This window comes from Oncorhynchus clarkii, chromosome 10, assembly GCF_045791955.1.
Source record: "Oncorhynchus clarkii lewisi isolate Uvic-CL-2024 chromosome 10, UVic_Ocla_1.0, whole genome shotgun sequence".
Lineage (NCBI taxonomy): Eukaryota > Metazoa > Chordata > Actinopteri > Salmoniformes > Salmonidae > Oncorhynchus > Oncorhynchus clarkii.
In genome coordinates this window covers 27,732,207-27,757,959 of record NC_092156.1, presented here as the reverse complement: position 1 = coordinate 27,757,959, position 25,753 = coordinate 27,732,207, and the positions used below count along the sequence as shown (strand labels likewise).

General features: G+C 44.0%; 2 protein-coding genes across 8 annotated transcripts; both read right to left on the bottom strand.

The window, feature by feature from the left end:
• Positions 1 to 827: 827 nt before the first annotated feature.
• LOC139418220 (hexokinase-4-like) lies at positions 828 to 15,176 on the bottom strand. Its single transcript, XM_071167507.1, has 6 exons — positions 15,101 to 15,176; positions 14,860 to 14,990; positions 3,433 to 3,537; positions 3,078 to 3,168; positions 2,819 to 2,899; positions 828 to 1,055 (listed from the first exon to the last, which is right to left on the bottom strand). Exons 1-4 carry the CDS (start codon positions 15,174 to 15,176, stop codon positions 3,133 to 3,135), a joined length of 348 nt encoding a protein of 115 aa, XP_071023608.1. The 3' UTR covers positions 828 to 1,055; positions 2,819 to 2,899; positions 3,078 to 3,132.
• On the bottom strand, positions 15,104 to 25,753 carry LOC139418218 (BRCA1-A complex subunit RAP80-like). 7 transcript variants are annotated; one of them, XM_071167500.1, is made up of 18 exons: positions 25,364 to 25,751; positions 24,901 to 24,982; positions 24,635 to 24,759; positions 24,194 to 24,490; positions 23,027 to 23,879; positions 22,715 to 22,842; positions 22,166 to 22,597; positions 21,583 to 21,933; positions 21,196 to 21,251; positions 20,889 to 21,052; positions 20,699 to 20,754; positions 17,932 to 18,253; positions 17,673 to 17,754; positions 17,347 to 17,470; positions 17,097 to 17,181; positions 16,930 to 16,978; positions 16,296 to 16,365; positions 15,104 to 15,262 (listed from the first exon to the last, which is right to left on the bottom strand). In XM_071167500.1, the coding sequence occupies exons 1-18, from the start codon at positions 25,466 to 25,468 to the stop codon at positions 15,227 to 15,229; spliced, it is 3,417 nt and encodes a 1,138-aa protein (XP_071023601.1). In that variant the 5' UTR covers positions 25,469 to 25,751; the 3' UTR covers positions 15,104 to 15,226. The 7 variants fall into 7 exon arrangements, with proteins under 7 accessions (XP_071023601.1, XP_071023603.1, XP_071023600.1 ...); XM_071167502.1 differs by having other exon boundaries at positions 17,097 to 17,145; XM_071167499.1 differs by lacking the exon at positions 15,104 to 15,262 and having other exon boundaries at positions 16,027 to 16,365; positions 25,364 to 25,753.

Below are 25,753 nucleotides of genomic sequence, written 5' to 3'. Positions count from 1 at the left end.
GTCCTTATTTTATTTTTCACGATGGTGTTGAAATTTTCTAACAGTGTAGCCTAATATCAATCTTTGAACTGGTCAGTCCGGGTCCTCGGGTATAACCATGGAGACAAACGCCTGGTGATCATTTTAAGTTATCGTGACTTGTATTTTACACTATACCACACTGGGAGAAAAGGTGAGCAAAGACAAGCACGTGATAAGTGTTATGGCTGAAGAAGTGCAACAGAACTACTAGCCTACTGGGGGTGCAGGGAAATGTACAGTGCAACATTGTATCAATATCAAATGCTAGCCATCTTTATTTGCAGTAAGTTTGGAAAGAATATTCTAAAGTTGTATAATTTTGCGGAAAACATTGATTTAATGACCTGATGTTCCTTTGTACAGTTTCTCCAACAGGGGGCGTGAGCATGTGTTTCTTTCCATTCTGTGGAACTTGGCTTGACCATGAAATTCATAGATTTTTACTTCAAGACTAATTGTATTACCAAGATGCCATTCAAATATAGCTGCAGTGATGTCCAAGTATCAAATATCTGGTCTCTAAATATACTATCAAATACAGTGAGAGTTTACCCATTACAAGTTTTCATTCTAGTATAAAATAATGTAACATTTGTTATACATAATACATATTTCACACAGAAGTTTAAGAAAAAAGGGAATTTCCTCACTGAAAGTTAACCATGTACAACAACAAAAAATAGCCTACTGTAAAAAAGTTCACCTCAATGAATTCATTAATTTCCATACAGTAGGAGAAAGTGAGTGAGCGGTTTAGCATGTACCGTACAACAAAAGCATTTGAGGGGGACATTTTTATGGTGCTGCATTTCAAGTAGTCTTTCCAGTATGCCTCCTCTGACCTAACATATTCATTTCCATCTTCCTCATCCTCCTCTGCTGTCCTCTAAACAGTCGGGGCGATATGGCCAGCTTCTGTGCCACCGCCATTACCATGGCAGTGCCCTTTTCCACTGCCATCCTCCGAGACGAGGAAAGTGATGTCACACTTAGGGACCAGGATTCTTACGGTCTCCTGGAGCTGCTTACTGAAGCTGAAGGGAAGAGAAACAGGGGGATAACAATGTTGAGAGAGACAGGGAGATAGCCATACTTTGATTTGACTACCTGCACACCTGATACTGACATTGGTCCTCCTGACAGTGCAAAGGGGTGAATGAGAGATACAATCTCCATGGACAATTGGAAAATAACTATTCTATGAAATAATATTCCATCATGTGAAATTCCTGCATTTAGACAAACAGAGTGGAAAGGCAGGGATAAGGTTGAGGGAGGGGTGTAAATTAACTTTAGGATAGTGGTTAGACCGACATATTACTGAGATTCAGTGACTTGTGAATACGCTGAGGAAACAAAGGCAGGAAATCCACATTGTTATTATGGCAGCACAAGAGGATATTCTCCATTCAATCAAGTGACAAGAATATAAAAAGCAGGATTTATCTGTAACTTTCCACTTAAACTGAAATAACCCTGTGGACCATTTCTATCTGAGGTGAACATATTTTTACGATATATCGTATCGACATTATCACAATATATTTTGCGCTAGTTGTCTGTACCTGCACCAAAATTCCAGTATTTTTCCTTCATAACTAGTTCTTCAACCTTCTTTTTAATAAGGGAGCTCATTTGTTTTCAGCACTAACAATATTTCTATGACTGATCAAAACTCATTTTCTCATGTCCCTTTGCAGCAGACATATGGTGAGCAATGTTTAGAATGTTAAATTGCCAAAAAATCCCAGTATCGAATTGCAATACATCATATCGGCACCTAAGTATTGTGATAATATCGTATCATGATGTCCCTGGCAAATCCCAGCCCTTCCATTTCTAGTCAATTTTATAATATATAGTTGTAAAGACAGTTGCGCTCATTTCTCTCAATCTTACCCAGTAGTAGCTTCTGTATTATGTAGCACATTGATTTAAAAAAAAATAACTGCTATATTTAGGATCTGTGTAACTAGAGATGACACATAAGAGCATGGTGTGTCAGTCACTTACTCCTCTACCTCCAGAGATGAATCTGGTCTCAACGCTGTCCTGGACAAAGTCACAAAACAACAGAGTTAAGTACACAGATAAATTGACCAGGATGAATGAGGTTTGGCTTGTATTCGGCAAATGAAAGTCAAGAGAGTCAAACATAGAAGTTATGTATTTTTATGTACTTCAGCCATGTACTTTTGACTGCTCATTAATTTGGCGTAGAAACACATACGCATGCACGCCTGGGTTGAGTAAATCTCAATCCACCATCAGGTCAACACGCCCCAACCCTTGTCGGTCACCTTTACTGACCCTTTACCTTTACTGACCCAATGCTCCTACCTGCCAGGCTACCTGCAAATACATACATCCTCCCCGCCCACACTCTTCACGTTATTTATCTAATCCACGTAACATGCGTTTGTCCCCGTCCCTGGGGAGGCAGAGAATCTTACACAGAAATGAATGCAACATATTGCATGCACACACACAAAAACGCAAACAAAACCCCTTTGCTATCATCTCCAGCAGAGGGAGCCATTGCATTGTGGAAGTGCTAGAAATGGCACTAAACTACATGATATGTTTCAAGATAGGACTCCATGGTTATCCTTGACATCCCTAACATTGTGGCAAGCAATTTGTAATAACATGATAATATGACTTATATATGGTTACTACAGTCACCCTCTCCTTCACTTGCTAGGCTAAATGGGGCATATTTTGCCTTTATTTGTGTTCTTTCCTCTAATGCTATATTTGCAGTAGTGTGGCTGCAGTACAGATAGGTACTACCTACCAATGATCATGTCAATCTCACAGCTCTGGTCCCTGTATCCACAACTCATCATGGTACCCACAGTGTCATTCACCATTGCAACTGAACCAATGTCATAGTTCAAGGGGGGGGGAAAGACAGAAATAAATATACTGGTATAACAACTTATTTTATAGGCTCTACTAATGTAGTAATAACATTCCAAATGCATATCCCATCAAAATAACTGTTTATTAGAAAGTGGTGGTAGTTGGATGATAAAAGAGGCCTACAGACTCACCTCTCTGCTGTGGATGGCTTCTCTCAGTAGCCTGACCACGTCCACTCCTGGACAGTTAAAGAAAGCCTTTGGTCCAACGGATCAGGATACTCTGGAAGTCGAGGTCAGACAATGAGTGAGATTTGACCATCACTTACTATTAGCCGTTGACTTTTTCTGACAAAGTTGTCAAATAGACTGTCCAAACAAGTGTAAAGACAATTAAATGTTCAAATGAATTAGACCAATGTTGAGAAGTAACCTGGGCTTGATATTTTCTACTAATATCAGTCCTGGCTGCATGAATGGATCCTTTGTGGATTCATGTGTGTGTGCCTGCGCATGTGTTTGTGTGTGTTGGCTGACTGTGACGAACCTTGTCGATGTCTTTCTGCTCGAAGGAGAAGGTACAGCCCAGAGGTAGCGTCTGATCCTTCAGCTCCAGGAACTCAGCCAGGCAGGCCGCAATGTGGTAAAACCACTGGACAGGGAAAGACATCACAATGAGTCAACATTTTACAACGGTGTGCGAAAATCCAAGAGACGGGTCTGAAAGGGGATTCATACCTATGCAGGCTGGGCAATCGTATGTGTTTTCTCTAGAAACTGAGCATGGCTTTCAGCCATCAAAACCTGGCAAAGTCACAGCCCTCATGAGTCACCAAGATGTATTACCTTGAGTATGTCTATGTTCAATTATCTGACTTGTGTTTTCCTGATCAGTCACATGAGTAGTTTAAAAAGGGCTTTGTGGCTGACAGACGGTTTTCCAGTCAATGTAGATTGACTTAAAATGAACCATTGAAAGTCCATGCTTACAAAGTAAGACATTGTAACAACACAGGGATTTACAGTCACCGTTTCTACCTGGGATTAAAAAATAACCACCCCATGGGAGGGGTGGGATGAGCTGTAAAAACATGTACATCCCAAACATACAATGAAAGACTACTCTTGTGAACTCAGCACCACACACACCTGCTCTCGCGGCCCCAGCATAATACCCTGGGGTATGGTGCAGATCTTCCTGTCCACGTGAAGGGTGCTGGAGGTGCCGCAGCACCCCTGATAAATTGACATACATTTGCCAAAGATATATAGCCTGGAACCACATAGCCTGGTTCCTCTCTAGGTTTCTTCCTAGGTTTTGGCCTTTCTAATGAGTTTTTCCTAGCCACCGTGCTTCTACACCTGCATTGCTTGCTGTTTGGGGTTTTAGGCTGGGTTTCTGTACAGCACTTTGAGATATCAGCTGATGTACGAAGGGCTATATAAATAAATGTGATTTGATTTGATTTGATTTGATATAGAATGACTGCTGTCTGTTCAGAAAGAAATGAAATCATTCAGAAGACTACACCAGGTGTAGGCCTATAATTTAGCCACAGAGGATCACCGGATGCCACTGACCTGTTCACCGGACGTGCTACCTGTCCCAGACCTATTGTTTGACCATGCTGGTCATTTATGAACATTTGAACATCTTGGCCATGTTCTGTTATAATCTCCACCCGGCACAGCCAGAAGAGGACTGGCCACCCCTCATAGCCTGGTTCCTCTCTAGGTTTCTTCCTAGGTTTTGGCCTTTCTAGGGAGTTTTTCCTAGCCAACGTGCTTCAACACCTGCATTGCTTGCTGTTTGGGGTTTTAGGCTGGATTTCTATACAGCACTTTGAGATATAAGCTGATGTACAAAGAGCTACATAAATAAATGTTATTTGATCAATAGCTTATAAAAAGAATAGCTAACTGTGGATTGTGTATAGCCCAATCACAAGGCATAGCCTATAGTTGGGAACACGCAGCAAATCTGTCAGTGAACAAACAGCATGCAGCCAAAACAGACCTTTCGCAGTATTTCAAATACAATCGCGGGAAACCACAGACAGGAAAGCAAATGGCTCCTGCTGAAAAGAGAAGACTAATCTGCCTATAGATTGGGTGATTGGGTGATGCACAGCTCAACCTTGTTGAGGATGGCTCATTGTCAGGCTCAAAAAGTCTCAAATTTGCCAGGATGGCCACCAATTTTTCAACTCTTGTATTGGTCAGACTGTTGCATGCTTTGGTGTGCGTGTTCCCAGACAAGGACCAGTTGCACTCGGAGGCAGCTGATGTTGGTGGGATTTGGAGGATGATGGAGGCAACAGGGGAAAGAGCCTCAGATCCACAAAGTCCATTCCACCAGATGGCTGATGCAATATGGCAGTTATGCCAACATATCTCATCTCCATCCCACAGCCCTTGCTTGGAAGTGTACATCGCCAGACTGCTAAGAAGCTTAGCATCCAGGCCAAGGTGGCGAGACACGGTAGTGATGACACCATAGGCCTTGTTGATCTCTGCACCAGACAGGATGCTCTTGCCAGCATACTTGGGGTCCAACATGGGCTTTAGGCAGAAGGCTTCACGCTTTTTGATGTATTTCAGAACTGCAGTTTCCTCTGCTTGGAGCAACAGTGAAGTTGGCAGGGCAGTACGGATTTCTTCTCTGTCATCTGCAAGCAGAGTCTGAACATCAGACAGGATGGTATTGTCTCCCTCAATCCGTGCAATGGCTACTGCTATAGGTTTCAGGAGTTTCAGGCTGCTTACCACTCTCCCAAAATACATCATCCAGGAGGATCCTCTTGATGGAGCTGTCCATATCGGCAGTCTGTGATATGGCCATTTCTTTTAGAGACTCCTTCCCCTACAGGAGACTGTCAAACATGACAACACCACCCCAACGGGTGTTGCTGGGCAGCTTCAATGTGGTGCTCTTATTCTTTTCACTTTGCTTGGTGAGGTAGATTGCTGCTATAACTTGATGACCCTTCACATACCTAACCATTTCCTTGGCTCTCTTGTAGAGTGTATCCATTGTTTTCAGTGCCATGATGTCCTTGAGGAGCAGATTCAATGCATGAGCAGCACAGCCAATGGGTGTGATGTGAGCAAGCAGCCTTAATGTTCGCAGCATTGTCTGTCACCAGTGCAAATACCTTCTGTGGTCCAAGGTCATTGATGACTGCCTTCAGCTCATCTGCAATGTAGAGACCAGTGTGTCTGTTGTCCCTTGTGCCTGTGCTCTTGTAGAATACTGGTTGCGGGGTGGAGATGATGTAGTTAATTATTCCTTGCCTGCGAACATTCAACCACCCATCAGAGATGATTGTAATACAGTCTGCTTTCTCTATGATTTACTTGATCTTCACTTGAACTCTGCATCCTGCAAATTAGTACAGTAATTTCTGGACTATTAAGCGCACCTGAATATAAACCGCATCCACTGAACTTAAAAAAAATATGTATTTTGTACATAAATAAGCCGCACATGTCTATAAGCCGCAGGTGCCTACCGGTACATTGAAACAAATTAACTTTACACAGCCTTTAAACGAAACACGGCTTGTAACAAAAAATAAATAGGCTTTTAAACGAAACACGGCTTGTAACAAAACATTTAAAAATAGCAGTAAACAGTAGCCTACCAAGAAAGTCATTGGTCACTATCTTCCTCCTCCTGTGCACTGAAACCACTGAAGTCATCTCCTTCGGTGTCGGAGTTGAATAGCCTCAGAATTGCTTCATCCGATGTTGGATCGCTGCCCTCTTCAACACGCAGCAGTCCAACCTTTCGAAACCCGTTGATGATAGTGGATTTTTTGACAATGCTCCACGCTGTCAGCAGCTCTATTTCCTTTTCCAACAGCCAGATCGATCGCCTTCAACTTGAAAGCTGCATCATATGCATTTCTCCGTGTCTTTGCCATGATGAGGGTGACAAAATGACTACCGTAATCAGAATGATGGGAAGTTTGAGCGCGCTCGATTTACGTCACATTATGTGACGGTGCTCAGTTTTTTGGCGGCATGAATCTTGTGAAAGTGGGAAAAATCCATAAATTAGCCGCGTCATTGTATAAACCGCGAGGTTCAAAGCGTGGGAAAAAAGTAATGTCCTTGACTTGAAACATGGGCTAATTGACGACTTTATTAGGGAGTGTTGTTAGTGTTCAAATACTGGAGAGTTGAGACCAAATCACGGACGCTGGACAGAGTGGATTTCAGTTGTAACGAAAGACAGTTTTAATGAGTCAGAGATATCTTGTCCCGCAGGTTTACGTGCACGGACCTAGTTCACATAACTCGGCAAGGAGCCAGGTGAAAAAGAGGCCTATACAATGGTTACATACATTTTTATACATAGAATAAAGTAGGTGGAGTCTTGTCGTTTCGGTCTTCTTGACTGGTCGGAGGGTTGGAGGCGGGCCTTGCTCTAGCCAGAGCGGGCCCCATTGGTGCACAGCAAAAGTTCTTTGCTCTTGGGACCGGCCAGTTAGAGGGAGATGAGATGTGTGTTTATATAAGGAAGAGGGGGTCAGTCTTCTGGCTGGGTGTATGTGTTCTTACGACGGAATGTCTTTGTTTATATGAGCTATGTGTATGAATATTTCTATAACAAATCCCCCTCTTCACATCTATTAGACGTGAAAACTATAGCAGAAAGGTGGCGGTTGCAATCGTGGGTATACATAAGGTGGTGCTCCTAACCTTGTCTGGTTTGCATGGTGGGTCTGTAGGTGTAGTGCTACGTTTGGGACGGGAGTGATTGGAGGGAGTGATATCAGGAAAGGAGTTAGGGACATGTGTAGGGGTTGGTGTATGTGATGTGGCAGGGTGAAATAGTTGTTCAATTAACCATGTGAAAGTCCTAGGGTTACTCCAAATATCAGTATGAATATCACAAATAAGGGACCAGATATCCCCAGCCTCACCCAGAGAGGGAGAAATTTCCCTCTAACTGGGCGAGGTTCCCTTCTCAGGGGAGGCGGAGTTTGATGCCGCATCACCTGAGGAAGGAGTGTCTTCATTTGGAATCGAATTTAGGCCGCTCAAATCAGCTCTGACTTCAGTCAGTGTTCTAGAAGGAATTGGGGCTGGGGTGCAATGTGTAAGGCGGTGTCAAGGTGTGCCTGATTTACCTTTGACCTGGACTGAGTGTGAAGTAACCTCCTTCACTTCGTACGGTCCAGTCCACCTGGGTTCCAGCCACTTTCTCTTGTGGACTGTAACCCTCACCCCGTCACCAACCTTTACCTTCAGTAGTGGCGTGTCCCCCGGCAGCTCCCCCTCCTGGACCTTGTGAACCTGGGTAGAGAGTGCTGCAGAGAGAACCGTCAGTTTTTTCACATAATTAGACATTACAATTTGTTGTACATCAAGGGCGGGCATATGACCTCCCTCCCTTGGTGGACCATGCATGACTCTACCAGTCATTATCCCATGAGGCACATACTTTAGCTATCTTAGCTTTTGCTTTTGGTTTGACGTTCCACCAGATTTTGGGATTGGGGCCTGTACACAGATCCAAATCTGTGGGTTATGCCAAATCTTTCTTCCACCTGTCTCAGGTGTTTGTTAAATGTGAGCCATTTGTCAAATTTGATTTGTCTTGGGATGCCATACCTGGGTATTAGTTTGGTTTGTAGCCACTTAAAGACTGACCTAGCATCCTCCCCTTTTGTTAGTATTGCCTCTACCCATTTGGAGAACCTATCTACTATGACTAGGAGATAGAGTTTGCCTTTAGATACATTTTCGGGGCCCATGTCGGTGTAGTCTATACTAATATCCTGAAAACATGCATTAGGTATTACGTATGAGCCCATTGGTGTTTGATATGGTTTCTTTGGGTTGTGTCTGTCACAACCATTGCATTCGTCACAAAATAAATCATCGTCATAAATTAAGTCAGTCATATTTTTTATGTGAGGGTGCCACCAGATGTGCGAGGCCTTTTTGGAGGGTCTTTAGTTTGCCTTCGTGTGTGGGGCCATGTGTTTCTCATAAAAGTTCTGGGTCCATCAGTGTGGCCTGCTTCATGGGCATGGGCTGAGTCTGTATAGATATTCAGTCTTTCCTTTTCCTCTGATGAGGACCTGCGTCAATCCGATGATTTCAGCTAATTTGGCCGATGCTGGTTGAGGGTTGATGGCTGATTGAAGGGTGACATGTGAACCGTCTGGGAGTTGCTGTTTCCTTCTTCTGCCGTGGGTGGTGGGCATTTTTATGACCAGGGGATGGTGCTCCCAGTCATTCCCTGGAACTGCGGTTGGTTGTATGCGGGTTGCTGATGCATGGGTGTGGGTCCTGGTTGCTGATGTTCGTACTGTTGAGGTCTATTTCCACCCCTTTCCTTCCCATATGGACCTCTCGTAGAGTTCCACTGGCGTTGTTGTGGTGTGAGTGGGTATGGACACTCTCGTGAGTAGTGCCCTGGAGTTCTACAGTTGAAACAAACCCCTCTTTTTGGATGGCCTGGTATCCATTGCGGCTGGTATGCAAATTGTGGTTGCGGGGGATACCAAGGCCCCGGGTTGGCTGGTTGAGGACCGGCCTGCTGTTGAATCATCTGGGAGATAGTCTGGGCCACTATTTGAGAGATGTCTGTTTTGGTGCCCGTCTCCTTCGTTTCTTCCGCCACCATCTGTTTCTTAGGTTTTTCTCCTTGTTGTGCTTCCTTCAATTGGAGTTTCAGGAGTTGTACCTGGAGGGACTGCACCTGGCTCTCAGCACCCCCTCTTTCCTTGTTGTGCTGGGTCACATGGTGGTGCACATGAGTGTTGAATTGGGTCAGAGGAAGTGCAAACAACCCTACCGTTCCTCTGAGTTTGGTTTTAACATCTCCGGGACACCCGTTGACCACCATTTCCTTCCACATGCTGAGTGTGGTATCAGTGTGATCGAATGGTTCTTCGTGGACCGATCTCCATGTGGTCTTAGCCCTGTCCAGGTATGCTGCAGGTTGCTCACCTGGGTTGATTGTAAAGGAGGATAAGGTGGCATGGTTTCTTTCTGTAGGGTATGCTCTCCGTAGAACTTCCCATAATCTGGTACGGAAGTGGTCTATGGGCAGTGTTGGGGCCCGCCATCCAAGGTCAGCTGCTGTCATGAGGGCCTCCATGGTTCCGTGGTCGGTGGCTCTTGCTAGAAGTGCTTTCATGTCTCCTAGGCAGAGTTGCAGGCCTGACGTAAGTGTCTGCAGTTGATGTAGCCACGCTGAAGCTCCTCCATGTAGGCTAGGCATCTGTCCCATCAGTGTTGTTAAATCAGTCATTTTCCAGGGCTGGTACTCCACAGTGTGTGCATCACCTGGTGTCGGTCGCAGGGGGTACTGTCCTGCCATCTCCTGCTCTCGCTCTCTTCTATCAGCAATTCTGGAGGACCGACGGAGTGTTTCGGACCCCATTGATTCGGTAACTTTGGTTACTGTTCCTCTCATTATGCCTTCCACACGGTAGGCTCCCTCTCTGTTGTTATCTTGGTTAGCTATTAGCTCCCTGAGTTCCTTAGCTCGAGCTATTGATGATTTCAGCTCCTGCATCTTAGTCACGTTTGGAGCTCCCATCGGAGCTGGGGTGAGCACCATGTCAATTTCTTCTTCGTTTTCGATATCCATGTTCTGATGACAGTCCTCCCTATCCGTCTGATAGAAGTGGTTTGAATCTAATCTTGTTTGTAAGTGTCCTCTGGTTTCAGAGGTGAGAGAGTTCACAGAGGAGCATTGCGGCCTCCGTTCCTGGGGGAGGTCTCCTGCTCCTGGAATCCCAGTTTCGAACTGTTCACATACCATATGGCCAGCCGTTATCCCCAGGGTAATTTCCCCTTTTAACTCCCCTTAGTCTATTCTCAGAACTGGAGCCTGTATTGTGGGAGGTGCCCTGGGCAGGAATGGGTTGTGTGACGGGCTCCGGTGATTTTGTCCCTTTGAGTATGGCTGGGGCTGAACTGCCTCCATTGTCAATTGTGGATATAGTGAGGGAGAAACGGCCACAGGGGGAGCCGTGGGCAAGTTCTCAGGCGGAGCTTTAACATCCCCCGACGCCACAATAGCCACGCCCATCATGTCTGGTGTGTTTTTGGGCAGCACCCTCCTACTCTCCTGTATGGCCCATGTACCTATCTTGAGCTCCCCCTCTGCTCTCTCTCTCTCTCTTGTACCTACTTTTTTGAACCTGTGTATGTTGTTTCTCTCCGCCTCACTCGCTTTTGCATGCTCTACTGCGTCCTCTAATTCTGTCTGCATATCTTGGAGTTTCCCCCCTGTAGGTGGTCCTCCGCTAAAATAACCTGCTTGTGTCCATCTTATCCGTAATCCTTTCCACACTTTCTCCACTTTCCCATACTGTTTTTTACCTCCCGCTCTATCAATCATACTCTGATCTAAATATTCATTGAATTTTAGTTTGGGCGTGGTAGCTGCAGACATTTTATCTAGTTCGTCTGATAATGTGTATAATGCGTTATTTAGGTATATTCAATCCTTACTATGTGGTGTTTATTTCTATCGTTGTATGCGTAGCCTGTCCCTGGTCGAGACAAAGGGGGTTATCAGTATGTGACGCCCGCCACGTGTGTATTTCACCGGTATTTTATTTGAATTTGTTCAGCGATTCGTTTAGGTATTTTCTATAAATGATTCTGCGATTTCCTTTTGGAACAATATATCAGTGAATATATGCGGTTCTATAACAATTTTCAGAGTAATTCTAGCTCTTTAGGAAATATAGATAGAATGTCTAGACAACTAAGAGTTGTTCAGTGAATTATTTAAATACTTTCTGTAAACAATTCAGTAAATTCCTTTATGAACTTATATCAGTAAATTCGAGCGATTCTATAGCAATTGTCAGAATAATTATATATCTTTAGGAAATATGGATAGAATAGAAAAACCCAAAAATCAGTGTGTAGCTTTTAGCGTCTGTCAAACAAAGTCTGTACTAAGCTCGGCGGCTTATTTAAATACTTTCTAGAAACAATTCAGTAAGTTCCTTTATGAACTTATATCAGTAAATTCCAGCGATTCTATAGCAATTGTCAGAATAATTTTAAACTTTAGGCAATATCAACAGGAATGAAAAAAACGAAAATCAGTATTCCGGGCCGGCTGCTGTCAATCAAAATTGCACGGCCATTCGATACTAAGGTGGCTTTGTCTACCAGCACGTGTGCATAATAGCCCAGTTACGTATCCCAACCTACTCCGCGACAAACGTTTCTTTCAATTTAATTTCCCCCATCTCCAAATCATGGAATGTCAACTCTGGTTCATCTTATGTTTATTGTTTGATGTGCAATAGCCACATCATTCCCGATCTCTGTCTAGTGGAAGGCCAAACTTACATATCCTATATCTATTCGACTACACCTCTAACATAACCAATTAAACAGTTTACAACTCATTCAATAGGATCTTTTACATGCAGATTCAGTCGATCTATTAATTAACTAAATCTCTAAACACAACCAATTAAACAGTTTAGAACTTATTCAATAGGAACTTCTACGTGCATACTACACTTCTAAACACAACCAATTAAACAGTAAGCACTTATTTAATAGGAACTTTTACATGCATACTACACTTCTAATAATAGGCCAATTGATAAAAAATAAAAATACAAATAAAAAATAAAAACGAGCAAAACAAGATCTCCCCGATCAATGTCTTAGGTTCTTATGTAAAAAATTTGGGCACCGATTCATACTCACTCAAGTACTTTCTGATCAAAATTTGGTTTAGGCTATAATACAATATGCAGATTTCGATATAACGGGCTCTGCTCACCTTTATATAGAGCGCTCCGATCAGATTTCCTGAGGCAAGATGAATGGCTGGGGAAGTCACTCTTCCGTCTGATTTTTTAGCCGTGATCAGTCTCGTCCTCTCACACTAACTTATAATAGATCGAATTCAAGAACAACCAAACTCTGCTACCAATTCTGTTAGTGTTCAAATACTGGAGAGTTGAGACCAAATCACGGACGCTGGACAGAGTGGATTTCAGTTGTAACGAAAGACAGTTTTAATGAGTCAGAGATATCTTGTCCCGCAGGTTTACGTGCACGGACCTAGTTCACATAACTCGGCAAGGAGCCAGGTGAAAAAGAGGCCTATACAATGGTTACATACATTTTTATACATAGAATAAAGTAGGTGGAGTCTTGTCGTTTCGGTCTTCTTGACTGGTCGGAGGGTTGGAGGCGGGCCTTGCTCTAGCCAGAGCGGGCCCCATTGGTGCACAGCAAAAGTTCTTTGCTCTTGGGACCGGCCAGTTAGAGGGAGATGAGATGTGTGTTTATATAAGGAAGAGGGGGTCAGTCTTCTGGCTGGGTGTATGTGTTCTTACGACGGAATGTCTTTGTTTATATGAGCTATGTGTATGAATATTTATATAACAGTGTAAACAGACCTACACGTCAGAAAACAGTCAAAAAAGTTCCACAGGAAAGGAACTGGTATTGTTTGGGTTGAACACAGTCAGCCATAAAAAAAATATTATAGACCTCTGAAGATGAAGATAAAAAATCTTTGTTTGGGGCCTGCATGGCAGAGTAGTGGCATGCCCTCAACGTTCCGCCCTGTTGAAATACCTTCGACAAGTTTCAACATTCATCCCTGCTGCGCTTTTTACGGTCACTGGTTCCTTCTAGGGTTGGGATAGTATAGTATCATGGAAAGGAAACAAAACGCAAAGCAGATTTAACTTCTTTACGAAAACAGCCCGAATGTTGGAAACAAACATCATTATGTTGTCATCCGGCATCACATTTATTTATTTTATTTTCCAATAAATAAACCTGAGGGCAGCAGGTAGCCTAGTGGTTAGAGCGTTGGACTAGGAACCAAAAGGTTGTAAGATCGAATTCCCGAGCTGACAAGGTAAAAATCTGTTGTTCTGCCCCTGAACAAGGCAGTTTTCAATTAACCCACTAGCACAGCCTCTGCATCTGAGCTCATGGCTGCTCATGGTTTTGCGAGGAACGTGGATGGATTCTCTGTTTCTTCTTCTGCGACACTCTCCGCTTTCACACTAACTTCAGTACTTCAGGTCTCTCTCATAGTTAAAATTTGCAGGTGTTAAAATATTAGTGTGGAGGTAAGTGTTGTGAGTGTTATTCTAGTGGAGTTAACACCAGTGGGATAAATCAAGTGTGAATCAACACTGTGTGGTGTTGTTACTCAACTGAGTCAAGTTCATTTCTGTTAACTCTGAGTGAAAAAGATGTACTAGGGAGGGGCCTCAACACATTTCCCAGCATGCTTTGTTGCAGATTGATTTTTAGAATAGACACAGAGACATACAGACATACATAGCAAATCTAAACTAATCCAAAAAATATATAAAAAATAAACAAATCCAATCTGTAAGTGGTTAGATTAACTGAATCCATTACTGAGATGGTTGTTCCAGTTTAGATGGTTTAGGTATTAGGTATTCTTTATTAGCTAGTACTTTACCATAGCAGTCATTCTGAATGCTGGTTGTGGGTGATAAAAATAGTTGAATATCCTCCCTCTAGCTGGATTCCAATAGGAATTACAAATCACTTCACAAACCACCAGCATATTGTGATTTGCAGATTTTATATGGCCCACGAGCCAGGATCATCAAACCACAATACTGGTTAACTTTTAATTAAAAAAAAACTCACTCAGGCTGTCATTTAGTGCTGACTGCAAAACCATGTCTCTGTTACTAACAAAACACAGTTATGGTTAGGTATCACTAACATTCACTTGAAATGCATGCTGGGAAATATGCAAATAATGCTCTGCACCCTACAATGCTAAAACACTCCAAGAATGACTGTAAAACTACTTAGTGTTATTTCAAGTCAGAATTTGTAATTACAGACCCAACACTCTTAAGGTGTTAGTTTGTCAACACTTTGAAAAGTGTTAGTTTTACACTCTTTCGGTGGGTCACATACACACACTAAGAAAGTGTTTTACCACTGAGTTAACACTCACCTTTCCAGACGTATCAACCTTCTCATGGATGGTGTAAACATCTTTCATGCTGCTGATCCTCCACTCCAACTTCAAATAGAGGACACGTAGGTTAGTCCCTCCCAGGTCTGGTGCCAGGAAGTCACCAGTCTCTGTTGAAGCCAACCAGAGTAGTTTCCACTTTCCTTGAGTATACAAAATTCAGTCCACATAAAAGACGTTTTCACTGGACCACATCGAGACCATGTCTCTTTTAACATACCTGTTCCATTAGGTGTGGTCCTCACAAAGGTGGGAAGCATCTTAAGAGGAGCCTTTTGGTGTCTTTGCCCAGTCATTTATTCAGGTCTTTCTGCAGGTGAGATGACACCTCTCCTAAGTCCTCGTCCTACTCAGAGACGGAAAGGCTGGGAGACACTTTCCCCTGCAGAGGAAGGATGAAACGCAGCGATAAGGTCACACACAGTGGGTGTACCATGTGGAAGGTATCTGCTGATATGCATATGCTGACGGGGTCTGAGGAATCCTGGCTAAGTTTGGCCCTCTTGCTGCTCTGGGAGGATATAGAATCACTGGAATGGTACACATATGGCAAAGAGCTTAGATGCTAATAGCAGTGTTAACTGTACTTCTATAGCACATTCCATGGATTGAATCACTTAACTTGATATGCTTGTAGTGTTGGCAGAAGAAAGTACACGTTTTCAGCATACTTTGGAAGGAAATACTTCATGCAACATCAGGTGTAAATAGCCCTACCATATACTTGACATAAAACAAAATTATCTCGACAGAACGTACCTAAATTCACTACAAAATAAATTGAAGAAATGTTTACCTGCAATTGACAATCAGTCCTCTTGCAATCATTGTTTACACTGGTAGCACTGTATTTCTATTACAATCACACAGCCACAGTGGCACTGATGAAGGCTGCTGTAACCTGATAGTTCTCCCCCTTCCAAAATACAACCCAATAATGTACAATGAGGACAGTTTGGTTCGCTGTGACTGTTTGGTATGCAGGCATTATTTTGGTTGGTCTGCAAAAGTGAAGACTCTTACATAGCTTTCTGTATGTATTACTGCCAAGAAACAGTTTAGAACTACACGTATACCTCATGACATCTACATCAACATAGTAACAATCCAACAAACATGTCTCCAACGAAAGAAGATGTCTCCAAAGAAATCAGTATAATTTAATACCATATTAATAACACACATTTTTGTCATTCAATTCAGTGTAACAAACACTACAAATGAAAGATCTACAGGGGTATAAAAAAGTGGTTGACAGTCATTTACATTTTTTTGTAAACTATTGCTTTAATCTCTTTTTGGCTGGGCCTGGAGGAGGAAGAGGAGGTAGAGGAAGAGCATTGGCGTTAGAAGTCGATAAGGCAGTCTGTGGCTTCTGAGACAGGGGTGAAGGATTGGATGGGCGAGGTGCTCACTCTGAAACCTGGGGCGCTGAAGTCTCCTCTTCCCCCAGATTCTGCTGTGTCCAGATCATCAATCAGGCCACTGGAATAAAAGTAACACAGTTATACAGAGCAGGGTCATGTTCATTGAGGTAGACCGTAGGAAAACATTATGCAACGGAGAGTGAAAATTTGCATTTCTTATTGGACAAGTTCAGGTGTTACATGCACACTGCTATACAGAGAAGTAATGGGCTTGAGAGGTAGATTGATGACATATAGTTACTGGAGTGCTGTGGAATCCCAAATCAAGTGTAGACCAGCACTAAACGCTGCAGTCTGCTTACTACCATCTCATATTGACCCAAAAAATGTTATTTTTATGAACTATTAAACCAGCAGAAAATGGCAAATTAATAACTACTTAAATAGGGGTATACTAACAGCCTTAGTCCACTATGGACAACTATGAAGTCTTATAAGCATGTAATAGACTTGCTATGATGCTTCAGAAAACTAACTATCAGGGTATATCCTTGACAGACAAATAGGGTCCGCTTATCAGACTCCCCTCCCTATCGTATGTCACCGGGGGTGGGTACTACAGTAACAGTCAAATGGAGTTTCCCCCCAAAAATCCATCACTATTTCCGTTTGTTTTGCTTACCTTTGTTGGTTATTGGCGGTAGTATCACATGGTTTGGCCTCAGCAGTCCCTAGAAAGAGACCAAAGAGTGAAAACATTGGCTCTCTTTTTCTCCCATTCAAACATGGTGGAAAGAGGCTTTAGGAAAGTGTAAAACAAGCCAATGACAGAAAGTGAGAGTACAGTACCTGAATATATATGCTCTGTCTGGTCCAGAGCACTCAGCAAGTCTCCACTCTGGAAGATCGTCACACAGACAGAAGACCAGAAGAGCTACAGTCATTTAGCAGTCACTCTTATCCAGAGTAACTTGAAGTCAGTGCATTCAACCAAGTTTAGTAAGAAAAACAACCACATATCACAGTCACTGCAAGTAGACCCTTCTTTGAAGAAAAAAAAACAAGTACTAGTGTGTGTAGTACTGCCAACCAGGAGTACCTGTCCATCTCTGGGTGCAGCCTTGGAGAACTCTTTGTTCTTGATGCAGCCCTCTACATGCTTCTCATGGTACTTGAGAGGAAATAGTTGCTGACACAGGAAGCACTTCTCTCCCTGTACCACCCTGTCGTGGAGACAACACACGTAGAAAAGGTATGAACATCAGTTGCTTGTCTTCCATTAATTCATATTTGTTAACATTATAAGAAGGGGGAGTAAGGGAAATTTACTTTCAACACCTTAGGATGGGACACACAACAAAATCCCTAAGTAACCCGAGTAAGACATGCTGCTAGACCAAGGTAAATGCTGTCATACCTACTTACTTGCCAGAGCCAGAAGAGCTGGGCTGCTCCTCTCCAATGTTCTCACCCCTTCTGGTCCTCTTCCTACCAGCCTTGACTGAAACTACATATCAACATGACTGTTTTACTGTATGTACATCAGTCCTAAAGTACTATGAAATACTATTTGTGGGTACTGTAAAATTTGGCGACATTGACAAGTTAATAATTTTCATCATGCTGGTCTGCTGTGCCTACTCAGAATCAGATGTATTGTCCTACAAAAGGAAAATCGTATCACCCTGCGAGTGGCTCTCCTCTGCCATTTCCTCCTCCATGATACCGGTGGTACCGTCACAGTAAGCAGCGTGCATCTCAATCTCCGTCAGGGGGAAGAGACGCATGCACATGGGACAGTCCATGTTGGGGCTCCGAGGGAAGGCAGGCTCTGGGATATCCTCCTCCATCCGAACATCCTCTCCTACAGCAGGGATCCCCACAGGGCTACTCCTCCGCCCCTCCTCCTCTCCAACCACCAACATCCCCTCTTCATGCTGTTCCAGAGGACGGGGTGATGAAAGAAAGGTCTGGATCTGAGGCAGGGACTGGCTCTCTGGCTGGAGCTACAGGTTGCCAAATCAATCATAGACATCAACAATCCTCTTCCGAAAACTTCTGATAAATCCCACAATGCCCCCCCACAAAAAAAACCTGCACTTGTCTTTTCCTGCTAGCACTGACTTTGCTGATAACTTCTTTGAGGGAAAATGTATTTCCTACAACTGTGATATGTGGTTGTCTCAACTAACAATCTTAAGATGACTGCACTAATTGTAAATCAATTGCTATGGATAAGAACGTCTGCTAAATCAGGGGTTCCCAAACTTTGTCACTCAGGCCCCCCTTCCTGCATTGGGGAACGTCCCACGCCCCATATTTCCATGAGTCCAAGCACTGTTCATGACATAAACGGTTCATACAAAATGTCCTCTCCGCCAACAAAATGGGTAAGTTTAAAGCTTATTTCCTGCAATTCTATACATCATCTAATGTACACTGCTCAAAAAAATAAAGGGAACACTTAAACAACACAATGTAACTCCAAGTCAATCACACTTCTGTGAAATCAAACTGTCCACTTAGGAAGCAACACTGATTGACAATACATTTCACATGCTGTTGTGCAAATGGAATAGACAACAGGTGGAAATAATAGGCAATTAGCAAGACACCCCCAATAAAGGAGTGGTTCTGCAGGTGGTGACCACAGACCACTTCTCAGTTCCTATGCTTCCTGGCTGATGTTTTGGTCACTTTTGAATGCTGGCGGTGCTTTCACTCTAGTGGTAGCATGAGACGGAGTCTACAACCCACACAAGTGGCTCAGGTAGTGCAGCTCATTCAGGATGGCACATCAATGCGAGCTGTGGCAAGAAGGTTTGCTGTGTCTGTCAGCGTAGTGTCCAGAGCATGGAGGCGCTACCAGGAGACAGGCCAGTACATCAGGAGACGTGGAGGAGGCTATAGGAGGGCAACAACCCAGCAGCAGGACCGCTACCTCCGCCTTTGTGTAAGGGGGAGCACTGCCAGAGCCCTGCAAAATGACCTCCAGCAGGCCACAAATGTGCATGTGTCTGCTCAAACGGTCAGAAACAGACTCCATGAGGGTGGTATGAGGGAACGACATCCACAGGTGGGGGTTGTGCTTACAGCCCAACACTGTGCAGGACGTTTGGCATTTGCCAGAGAACACCAAGATTGGCAAATTCGCCACTGGCGCCCTGTGCTCTTCACCGGTGAAAGCAGGTTCACACTGAGCACATGTGACAGACGTGACAGAGTCTGGAGACGCCGTGGAGAACGTTCTGCTGCCTGCAACATCCTCCAGCATGACCGGTTTGGCGGTGGGTCAGTCATGGTGTGGGGTGGCATTTCTTTGGGGGGCCGCACAGCCCTCCATGTGCTCGCCAGAGGTAGCCTGACTGCCATTAGGTACCGAGATGAGATCCTCAGACCCCTTGTGAGACCATATGCTGGTGCGGTTAGCCCTGGGTTCCTCCTAATGCAAGACAATGCTAGACCTCATGTGGCTGGAGTGTGTCAGCAGTTCCTGCAAGAGGAAGGCATTGATGCTATGGACTGGCCCGCCCGTTCCCCAGACCTGAATCCAATTGAGCACATCTGGGACATCATGTCTCGCTCCATCCACCAACGCCACGTTGCACCACAGACTGTCCAGGAGTTGGCAGATGCTTTAGTCCAGGTCTGGGAGGAGATCCCTCAGGAGACCATCCGCCACCTCATCAGGAGCATGCCCAGGCGTTGTAGGGAGGTCATACAGGCACGTGGAGGTCACACACACTACTGAGCCTCATTTTGACTTGTTTTAAGGACATTAAATCAAAGTTGGATCAGCCCGTAGTGTGGTTTTCCACTTTAATTTTGAGTGTGACTCCAAATCCAGACCTCCATGGGTTGATACATTTGATTTCCATTGATAATTTTTGTGATTTTGTTGTCAGCACATTCAACTATGTAAAGAAAAAAGTATTTAATAAGAATATTTCATTCATTCAGATCTAGGATGTGTTATTCTAGTGTTCCCTTTATTTTTTTGAGCAGTGTATATTCATGTCATATTTGAGTGACTTAAACATCACAACAAAATATATAGGGTAACAATCTAGCTAAAAAACACTTCCTGACATGGGTTAGTTGATGTGGACATTTGACAAGTTATAAACAGCCCACTAAGGTATGCAATGATAAGAGGAATACTGATGATGCACTCCCCAATTTCGAAATAGTACCTTGCGCATTCGATTATACTATTACAACTTTCAAGAGTAAGTTGAAAGCCAGACAGTTTTCTTTTTTTGGGGGGGGGGGCGGGGCAAGCACCACAGTTTGGAAACCACGGTGCTAAATGGCTAAAATATAAAACCATAGCCTCACAATTCTATGCACACACCCATTATTTCTAGGTGTTGAGTAAAAGGAGAATCATTCAGAACCGTAGTCAAAATGCTCTATGCATGAGTGTCTCTGGTAGTGCTGAAGTGACTAACCTGTGCAGGGCTGGTGACCATGAGGTCTTGAGTGCTGTCGTCACTGAGTTGGGTCTCTGTCATCAGAAACAACAAGAAGTAGCGGCATGACAATTACAGCTACAATCGAAGCTCAAACATTAATTATTCAAATCTAAATAGAACCATATATACCTACTGGTTTATGGAATAATTACATTATTTCTTATACCTGGAACTTGTAAGCCTCTGACATCCACTTCTTCCTCCTCCCTCTTCTCTCCACCCTCTTTATCATCCATATTTTCTTCCTTCTCGTCTTCCTCCCTCTCCTCCAGTAAGTCAGGTGGTTGTTTTTCTGCTAGTCTTTCCTCTTTTCTTCTAAGGCCAAGTCTCCTGATAAAATGAGAAATCAACTCTCTGAATTCTTTATACATTGTTTTTTTTTATTCTTGTGCACAATTAATACACTTGTATCATTGAGATTAAAGACAACCTAGGTCCATACTGTATGATTTAGCAGTTTACGCCTCCCATACCGTTGAAGTAGAATTAGCTGACTGGTATCTGCATGAAATACAGGGGAGGCAGATTTCTATGGGAAGACAAAACAAAGACAAATTTGCTGGGGGAAAAACATCAAGTGGATCGACCTTTCTACATAATAAAATGTGTCTATCCCAAAAAGACACACTTAAACCCGTATTATAATAACACATTGGGATTGTAAATTGTTGATAGTGCCATCAAGTGGTTAGATAGTGTAACAAGGAACTTTAAGTAAGTACTGTAGCACCATCAGAGCCTTTGATATGATTGACACGTCTAAAGAAAAATAATAATATTAATACAGCCTACGAAAATACATAAATGCATTGCTCCAAGCTGCCTATAATAGGCATTTCTAATTATTAAGCAATACTCACTTCCTCTTGTTCAGGAGAGGACACAAACAGATCCTGGCAGTCCTTCCACTCCTGCCTTCCTCTCTTCCCTCCCCCTTCCACCCCCCACCGTGACAGCTGTCTCGCCCTCTTCTCTCCCTCCTCTTCATCATCATCTTCTACCACCTCCACTAGCTCTTCCTGATGTTTTCCCCCTCTCTCCTCTTCTTCCAGGAGTCGTTGGGCCCTGCGTCTCTCGAGGCGTCCCCTCCTGGAGAAGGGTTTCTCTGGAGGCCCAGGGAGGACTGGCTCCCCCCAGCCTGCCTTCCTCAGCAGACCCCTCTGGGCCTCCTTCAGGCTCTTCTCATACACCTCCAGCTGGGACAGGATCACCTGTAAGGAAAATCATGTAATTTCTATTAGACACTTACAGTTAGAAGTCATGACAGATCAATGAAATATTACAAAATAATGGATGGAACTTTTCTAACACAATAGCACACAGTATTCATACCCCTCACTTTTTGTGTTCCCAGAAGTCAGTTACCCACATTGACTCATAATCCAGAAAATGTCTGTGTGAGAGAAAAATGAATGAAAACTACATCAGACCAAGAAGGATCACCTGTGTGTAGGCGTCTGGGTTATGCCCCCGTGGACAGAAAGGCACACCCCAATAGTAGCGCACCACTCCCCCATAACCCTGGCCGTCTGTGGGGGGAGAGAGGCTGCTGGAGGAGGCCAGGGGCTGGTGGGAAGAGGTGCTTCCGCCTTTGGCCTCATCCTGGCTCCTACCTGCAGCCTGTCTGAGAAGAGAGGGAGAGGGGGCTCCATACATGCCCTTGAAGGTGAACTTCTTCCGGATGCACTTGGACTGGCTCTCCCCCTCCTCGCACGCGGCGCCGTCGAAGTTGTGAGTGCGTTTCTTGGGGACGAGGCAGGGGCTGTGTCTGTGTTGGGGGGAACGGTGGTCGTGGGTGTTTGGGGAGAGACCCTGGTTGCTTGGCTGAGTGAGGTCATTCTCCTGTGGGAAGACTGGGCTGGGCGAGTGAGCTGACTGGAAGAGAGAGAGAGAAAGATATTTACAGTGTATTGTGGAAACTAGGTTTCGGGTGAGGCCAAAAGCTATATAACAGTACTGGTGATAGACAATATTGTAGTTCCCTGGTTTCACCTTTTCAGGACCATTTTCCTCTTCGTCATCATCTGACCAGCGTAGCGCCATATTACTGGTTAACTCCTGCATTGGCTGAGTCTCCAAAGCCAATGTAAGTTCCTCTGAATTAAGGTCTTCTTCTGCAGCTAAAAGGGAACAACCATGTCAATTGAAACATTGAATCTGAACATAAAAAGCCAAAAGGTCAGGCAGAGAGGCCATTTGAACCTGCCATAAAGGTATTTCTTGTTCTTATTCATACTCAATGTATGATCGTAACATTGCTTTGCATGCATGACAGTGTTTAAAACGATAGGGAAAAAAACATACCCAACTCTGCAGGCGTGCTAATCCTGTTTACAGTTCTCTGCGAGGGTTCACCCTTGCGTTCCTCTTGGTCAACAACTTTGTCTGAAACTCCAGCAGTCTTCCTTATAGGCACAAATCTCTTGTTCAGGGACAGGGTTGTTCTGGGGCATGGTGGAAGGCACTCTGAGGCATCCCTGCCCTTCACAGCATCATCTCTGTCTCCATCCTCATAGTCTCCTGTTGCAGAAACACTTTCAACACAGCTCTGTGGACCCTGGTCCCTTATCTGATCAGTTCTGGTAAAGACTGGACTTCCAGAGAAGGTCTCTTTCTCTTCTGGTCCTCTTTCAGTCTTAGAGAACATGGTGCTTTTAGGAGAAGTTGGACTCCCTTGTTCCTCTGCCTTTCCTCTATCAGTCTTGAAAAAGACCAGGCTTTTAGGAATGGTGGGACTGGCCTCTTTTTCTTCCTCTCCTGAATCACAATTAGAGAACATGGCGCGTTTAGGAAAGGAGGGACTACTTTGGCCTGGTTCCACACCTCTCTCTGTTTTGGAAAACACAGGGGTATTGGAGAATGTGGGGCTCTTGGGCTGATAAGATTGAGATTTCTGGGACTTTGTGGGAAGCGTTAAGCTGGGATGACCCTTTAGTAGGAACCCAGAGGCCTGACAGTCTACTAGGAGGTCCTGGCTAAGCTTCTCCAGGCACAGGACAGGTTTGTTGGCTTGGGGAGCCGTAGTGGAAGGGAAACCAGGGGACTTGATCCTGAGTTGGGACTGGGAGTCACTCTTTGTGGAGTTGTTGTAGTCCTGAGATTCAATTGCGTTGGCTGAGCGGTCTCCGAAAAGGTTCCTCTGAGAAGACCCCTCTTCCTTAAAATGGCATAGAAGATGTTATCATAAAAACATTGTAAGAACTGATCTGGCATGCATTCTTAGCCTGTGATGAGTGTAAGATGATGCCAACATTGTTGTTAAAAACACATTTAGATCTAAGTAAGTTGTTGGTTCTTCTACCCTGCTGTCACCAGAACTTAACACATACATTAGTTAAATCTTAAGGTATGAGCGTAGTTAGTTAGATCTGGGCCCATTGAAGCCCCTGAAGAAATGCAGAACAGCAGCCAGGGTTGAACAGGCAATGACAGATAAATAATGGCGTAGGTCTGTGTGTGTTCACCACTGACCTGTGAGGATGGGAGAGGCACTGAGGTGGAAGCTTGGCTGAGGGGGGAGGACTGGGAGTAGACCTTCTGGGTCTGAGACAGGTCAGGCATATCTAGTAATGGGCTTCCCTCCTTCTTCCCCCTCCTCCTCCTGTCTGAGGGAGCCACCCCTACATGAACATCTCCACCGCGGGCTCCCTCCCTGTCAGCCACACCATGGTTAGGGTAGGAGAGTTTACACCTGGGGGGCTGTACGCTGCTCTCTCCCTCTGGAGGAGAATGTTGACATTGTTGTGTAGGATGAGTAGGGCTGTCTGCCTGAAGGGATACAGCAACACTCATGTATCACAGGAATAGATAGAATGCAATACAAATGGTTGGATTGATCTGAAACAATGGTGAGGACTGCTAGAGTAAATCTCCAGGCGACATTTGATTTCTGTCAGTAATATCTACACTTACGTAGAGGCTTTCAGCGATGGCCTTCCTCACGGCCTCTTCCTCCTGTCGTTGCTGGAGAGCAGCGCTGCTGGCCTCCTGTTTACTCAGTCTCATGGCCAGGTCCAGCATCTCCTCCTCTGTCATCTCTGAGAAGAAGGGACAGTTTCAGTTCAGTAGATTAAAGTTCCATCTTGCAGTGCTTCAATAGTTGCATTCTGTTGATGTGGTACATGAAAATTATGAGTCTAATTTACTACAAATAAGGAGACATATGTTGGTCAGAATACCGTTTGATCGTGTTCTACTCTCCTTCTCCTGTTTGCGCTCCCCTCTTGATGATGATGATGATGTCGGTCTGAAGTCTTCATCCTGAGTTAGAAGAGAGATGAGTTGTTAATGACATGAAGAATATAAAGACTGCATGCTATGCTTGATAAGTGTCGGCCAAGCAGTATCTCTGTTTTAGACCATTTGTATTTGGCTCTCTAAGCTAGGCACCCAGGTTTGTATAATATTATAATTCAAGCCTGGATGCCTAGCTTAGAGATCCAAATACAAATAGCTTGAAGGCCGACAGTTATCAAGTATACCATACAGTCTTTGTATTCTAGCTAAGATTTAATTAAAGGTCAATTTACACAGAAATATAGCTATCTCGGTAGTTCTGCGTCCAGTGTTGGAAGATAGTTTGCTAGCAATTTAGTGTGCTACCAGCTAGCTAAATACAGTAACGTTAGTTCAGCTGGTTACCTCGTCTCTGTCTAAGATGACGACATTGCCCTCTTCCTGAGCTCGTCGTCGTTTCCTGGGACAATCATCCGTGCCTCTGTTCTCTAGCTTTTTCCGAGGAGGCATGTTGTTCGGTTGACTTTGGTGCTTAAATTGAGACAGATTTGTTAGTTAGCTAGCTACTGTAAGCTATCTTATGTTACGACAGTTGAGATCTGCTGCACACCCATCTTCCTGAGTAGAACGGTTACTTATTTATGCATAACGATTTCTGAGATTGAAGTTACAAACCCTTCAGTCCAATATTAACACTCGCATTCAGTTTTAGGTAGCTATAATTTCTACTTTTAGCAACACATTCGACAAAATTCGTTTCAAGAAGCCATTTTCTTAAACCACGTGACTCAGAGC

What these genes read in the sequence shown, in the direction of transcription:
- LOC139418220 (XM_071167507.1), bottom strand. Translation starts at nt 15,176, where the DNA reads ATGACTGGGCAAAGACACCAAAAGGCTCCTCTTAAGATGCTTCCCACC. An exon ending in GACCACACCTAATGGAACAG is followed by an intron (nt 14,991 to 15,100) that starts GTATGTTAAAAG and finishes TGGCTTCAACAG; the next exon opens with AGACTGGTGACTTCCTGGCA. An exon ending in AGCAGAAAGACATCGACAAG is followed by an intron (nt 3,169 to 3,432) that starts GTTCGTCACAGT and finishes CTCGACTTCCAG; the next exon opens with AGTATCCTGATCCGTTGGAC.
- LOC139418218 (XM_071167499.1), bottom strand. Translation starts at nt 25,468, where the DNA reads ATGCCTCCTCGGAAAAAGCTAGAGAACAGAGGCACGGATGATTGTCCC. An exon ending in CCATCGCTGAAAGCCTCTAC is followed by an intron (nt 24,491 to 24,634) that starts GTAAGTGTAGAT and finishes GTATCCCTTCAG; the next exon opens with GCAGACAGCCCTACTCATCC. An exon ending in TGCCTCTCCCATCCTCACAG is followed by an intron (nt 23,880 to 24,193) that starts GTCAGTGGTGAA and finishes TGCCATTTTAAG; the next exon opens with GAAGAGGGGTCTTCTCAGAG.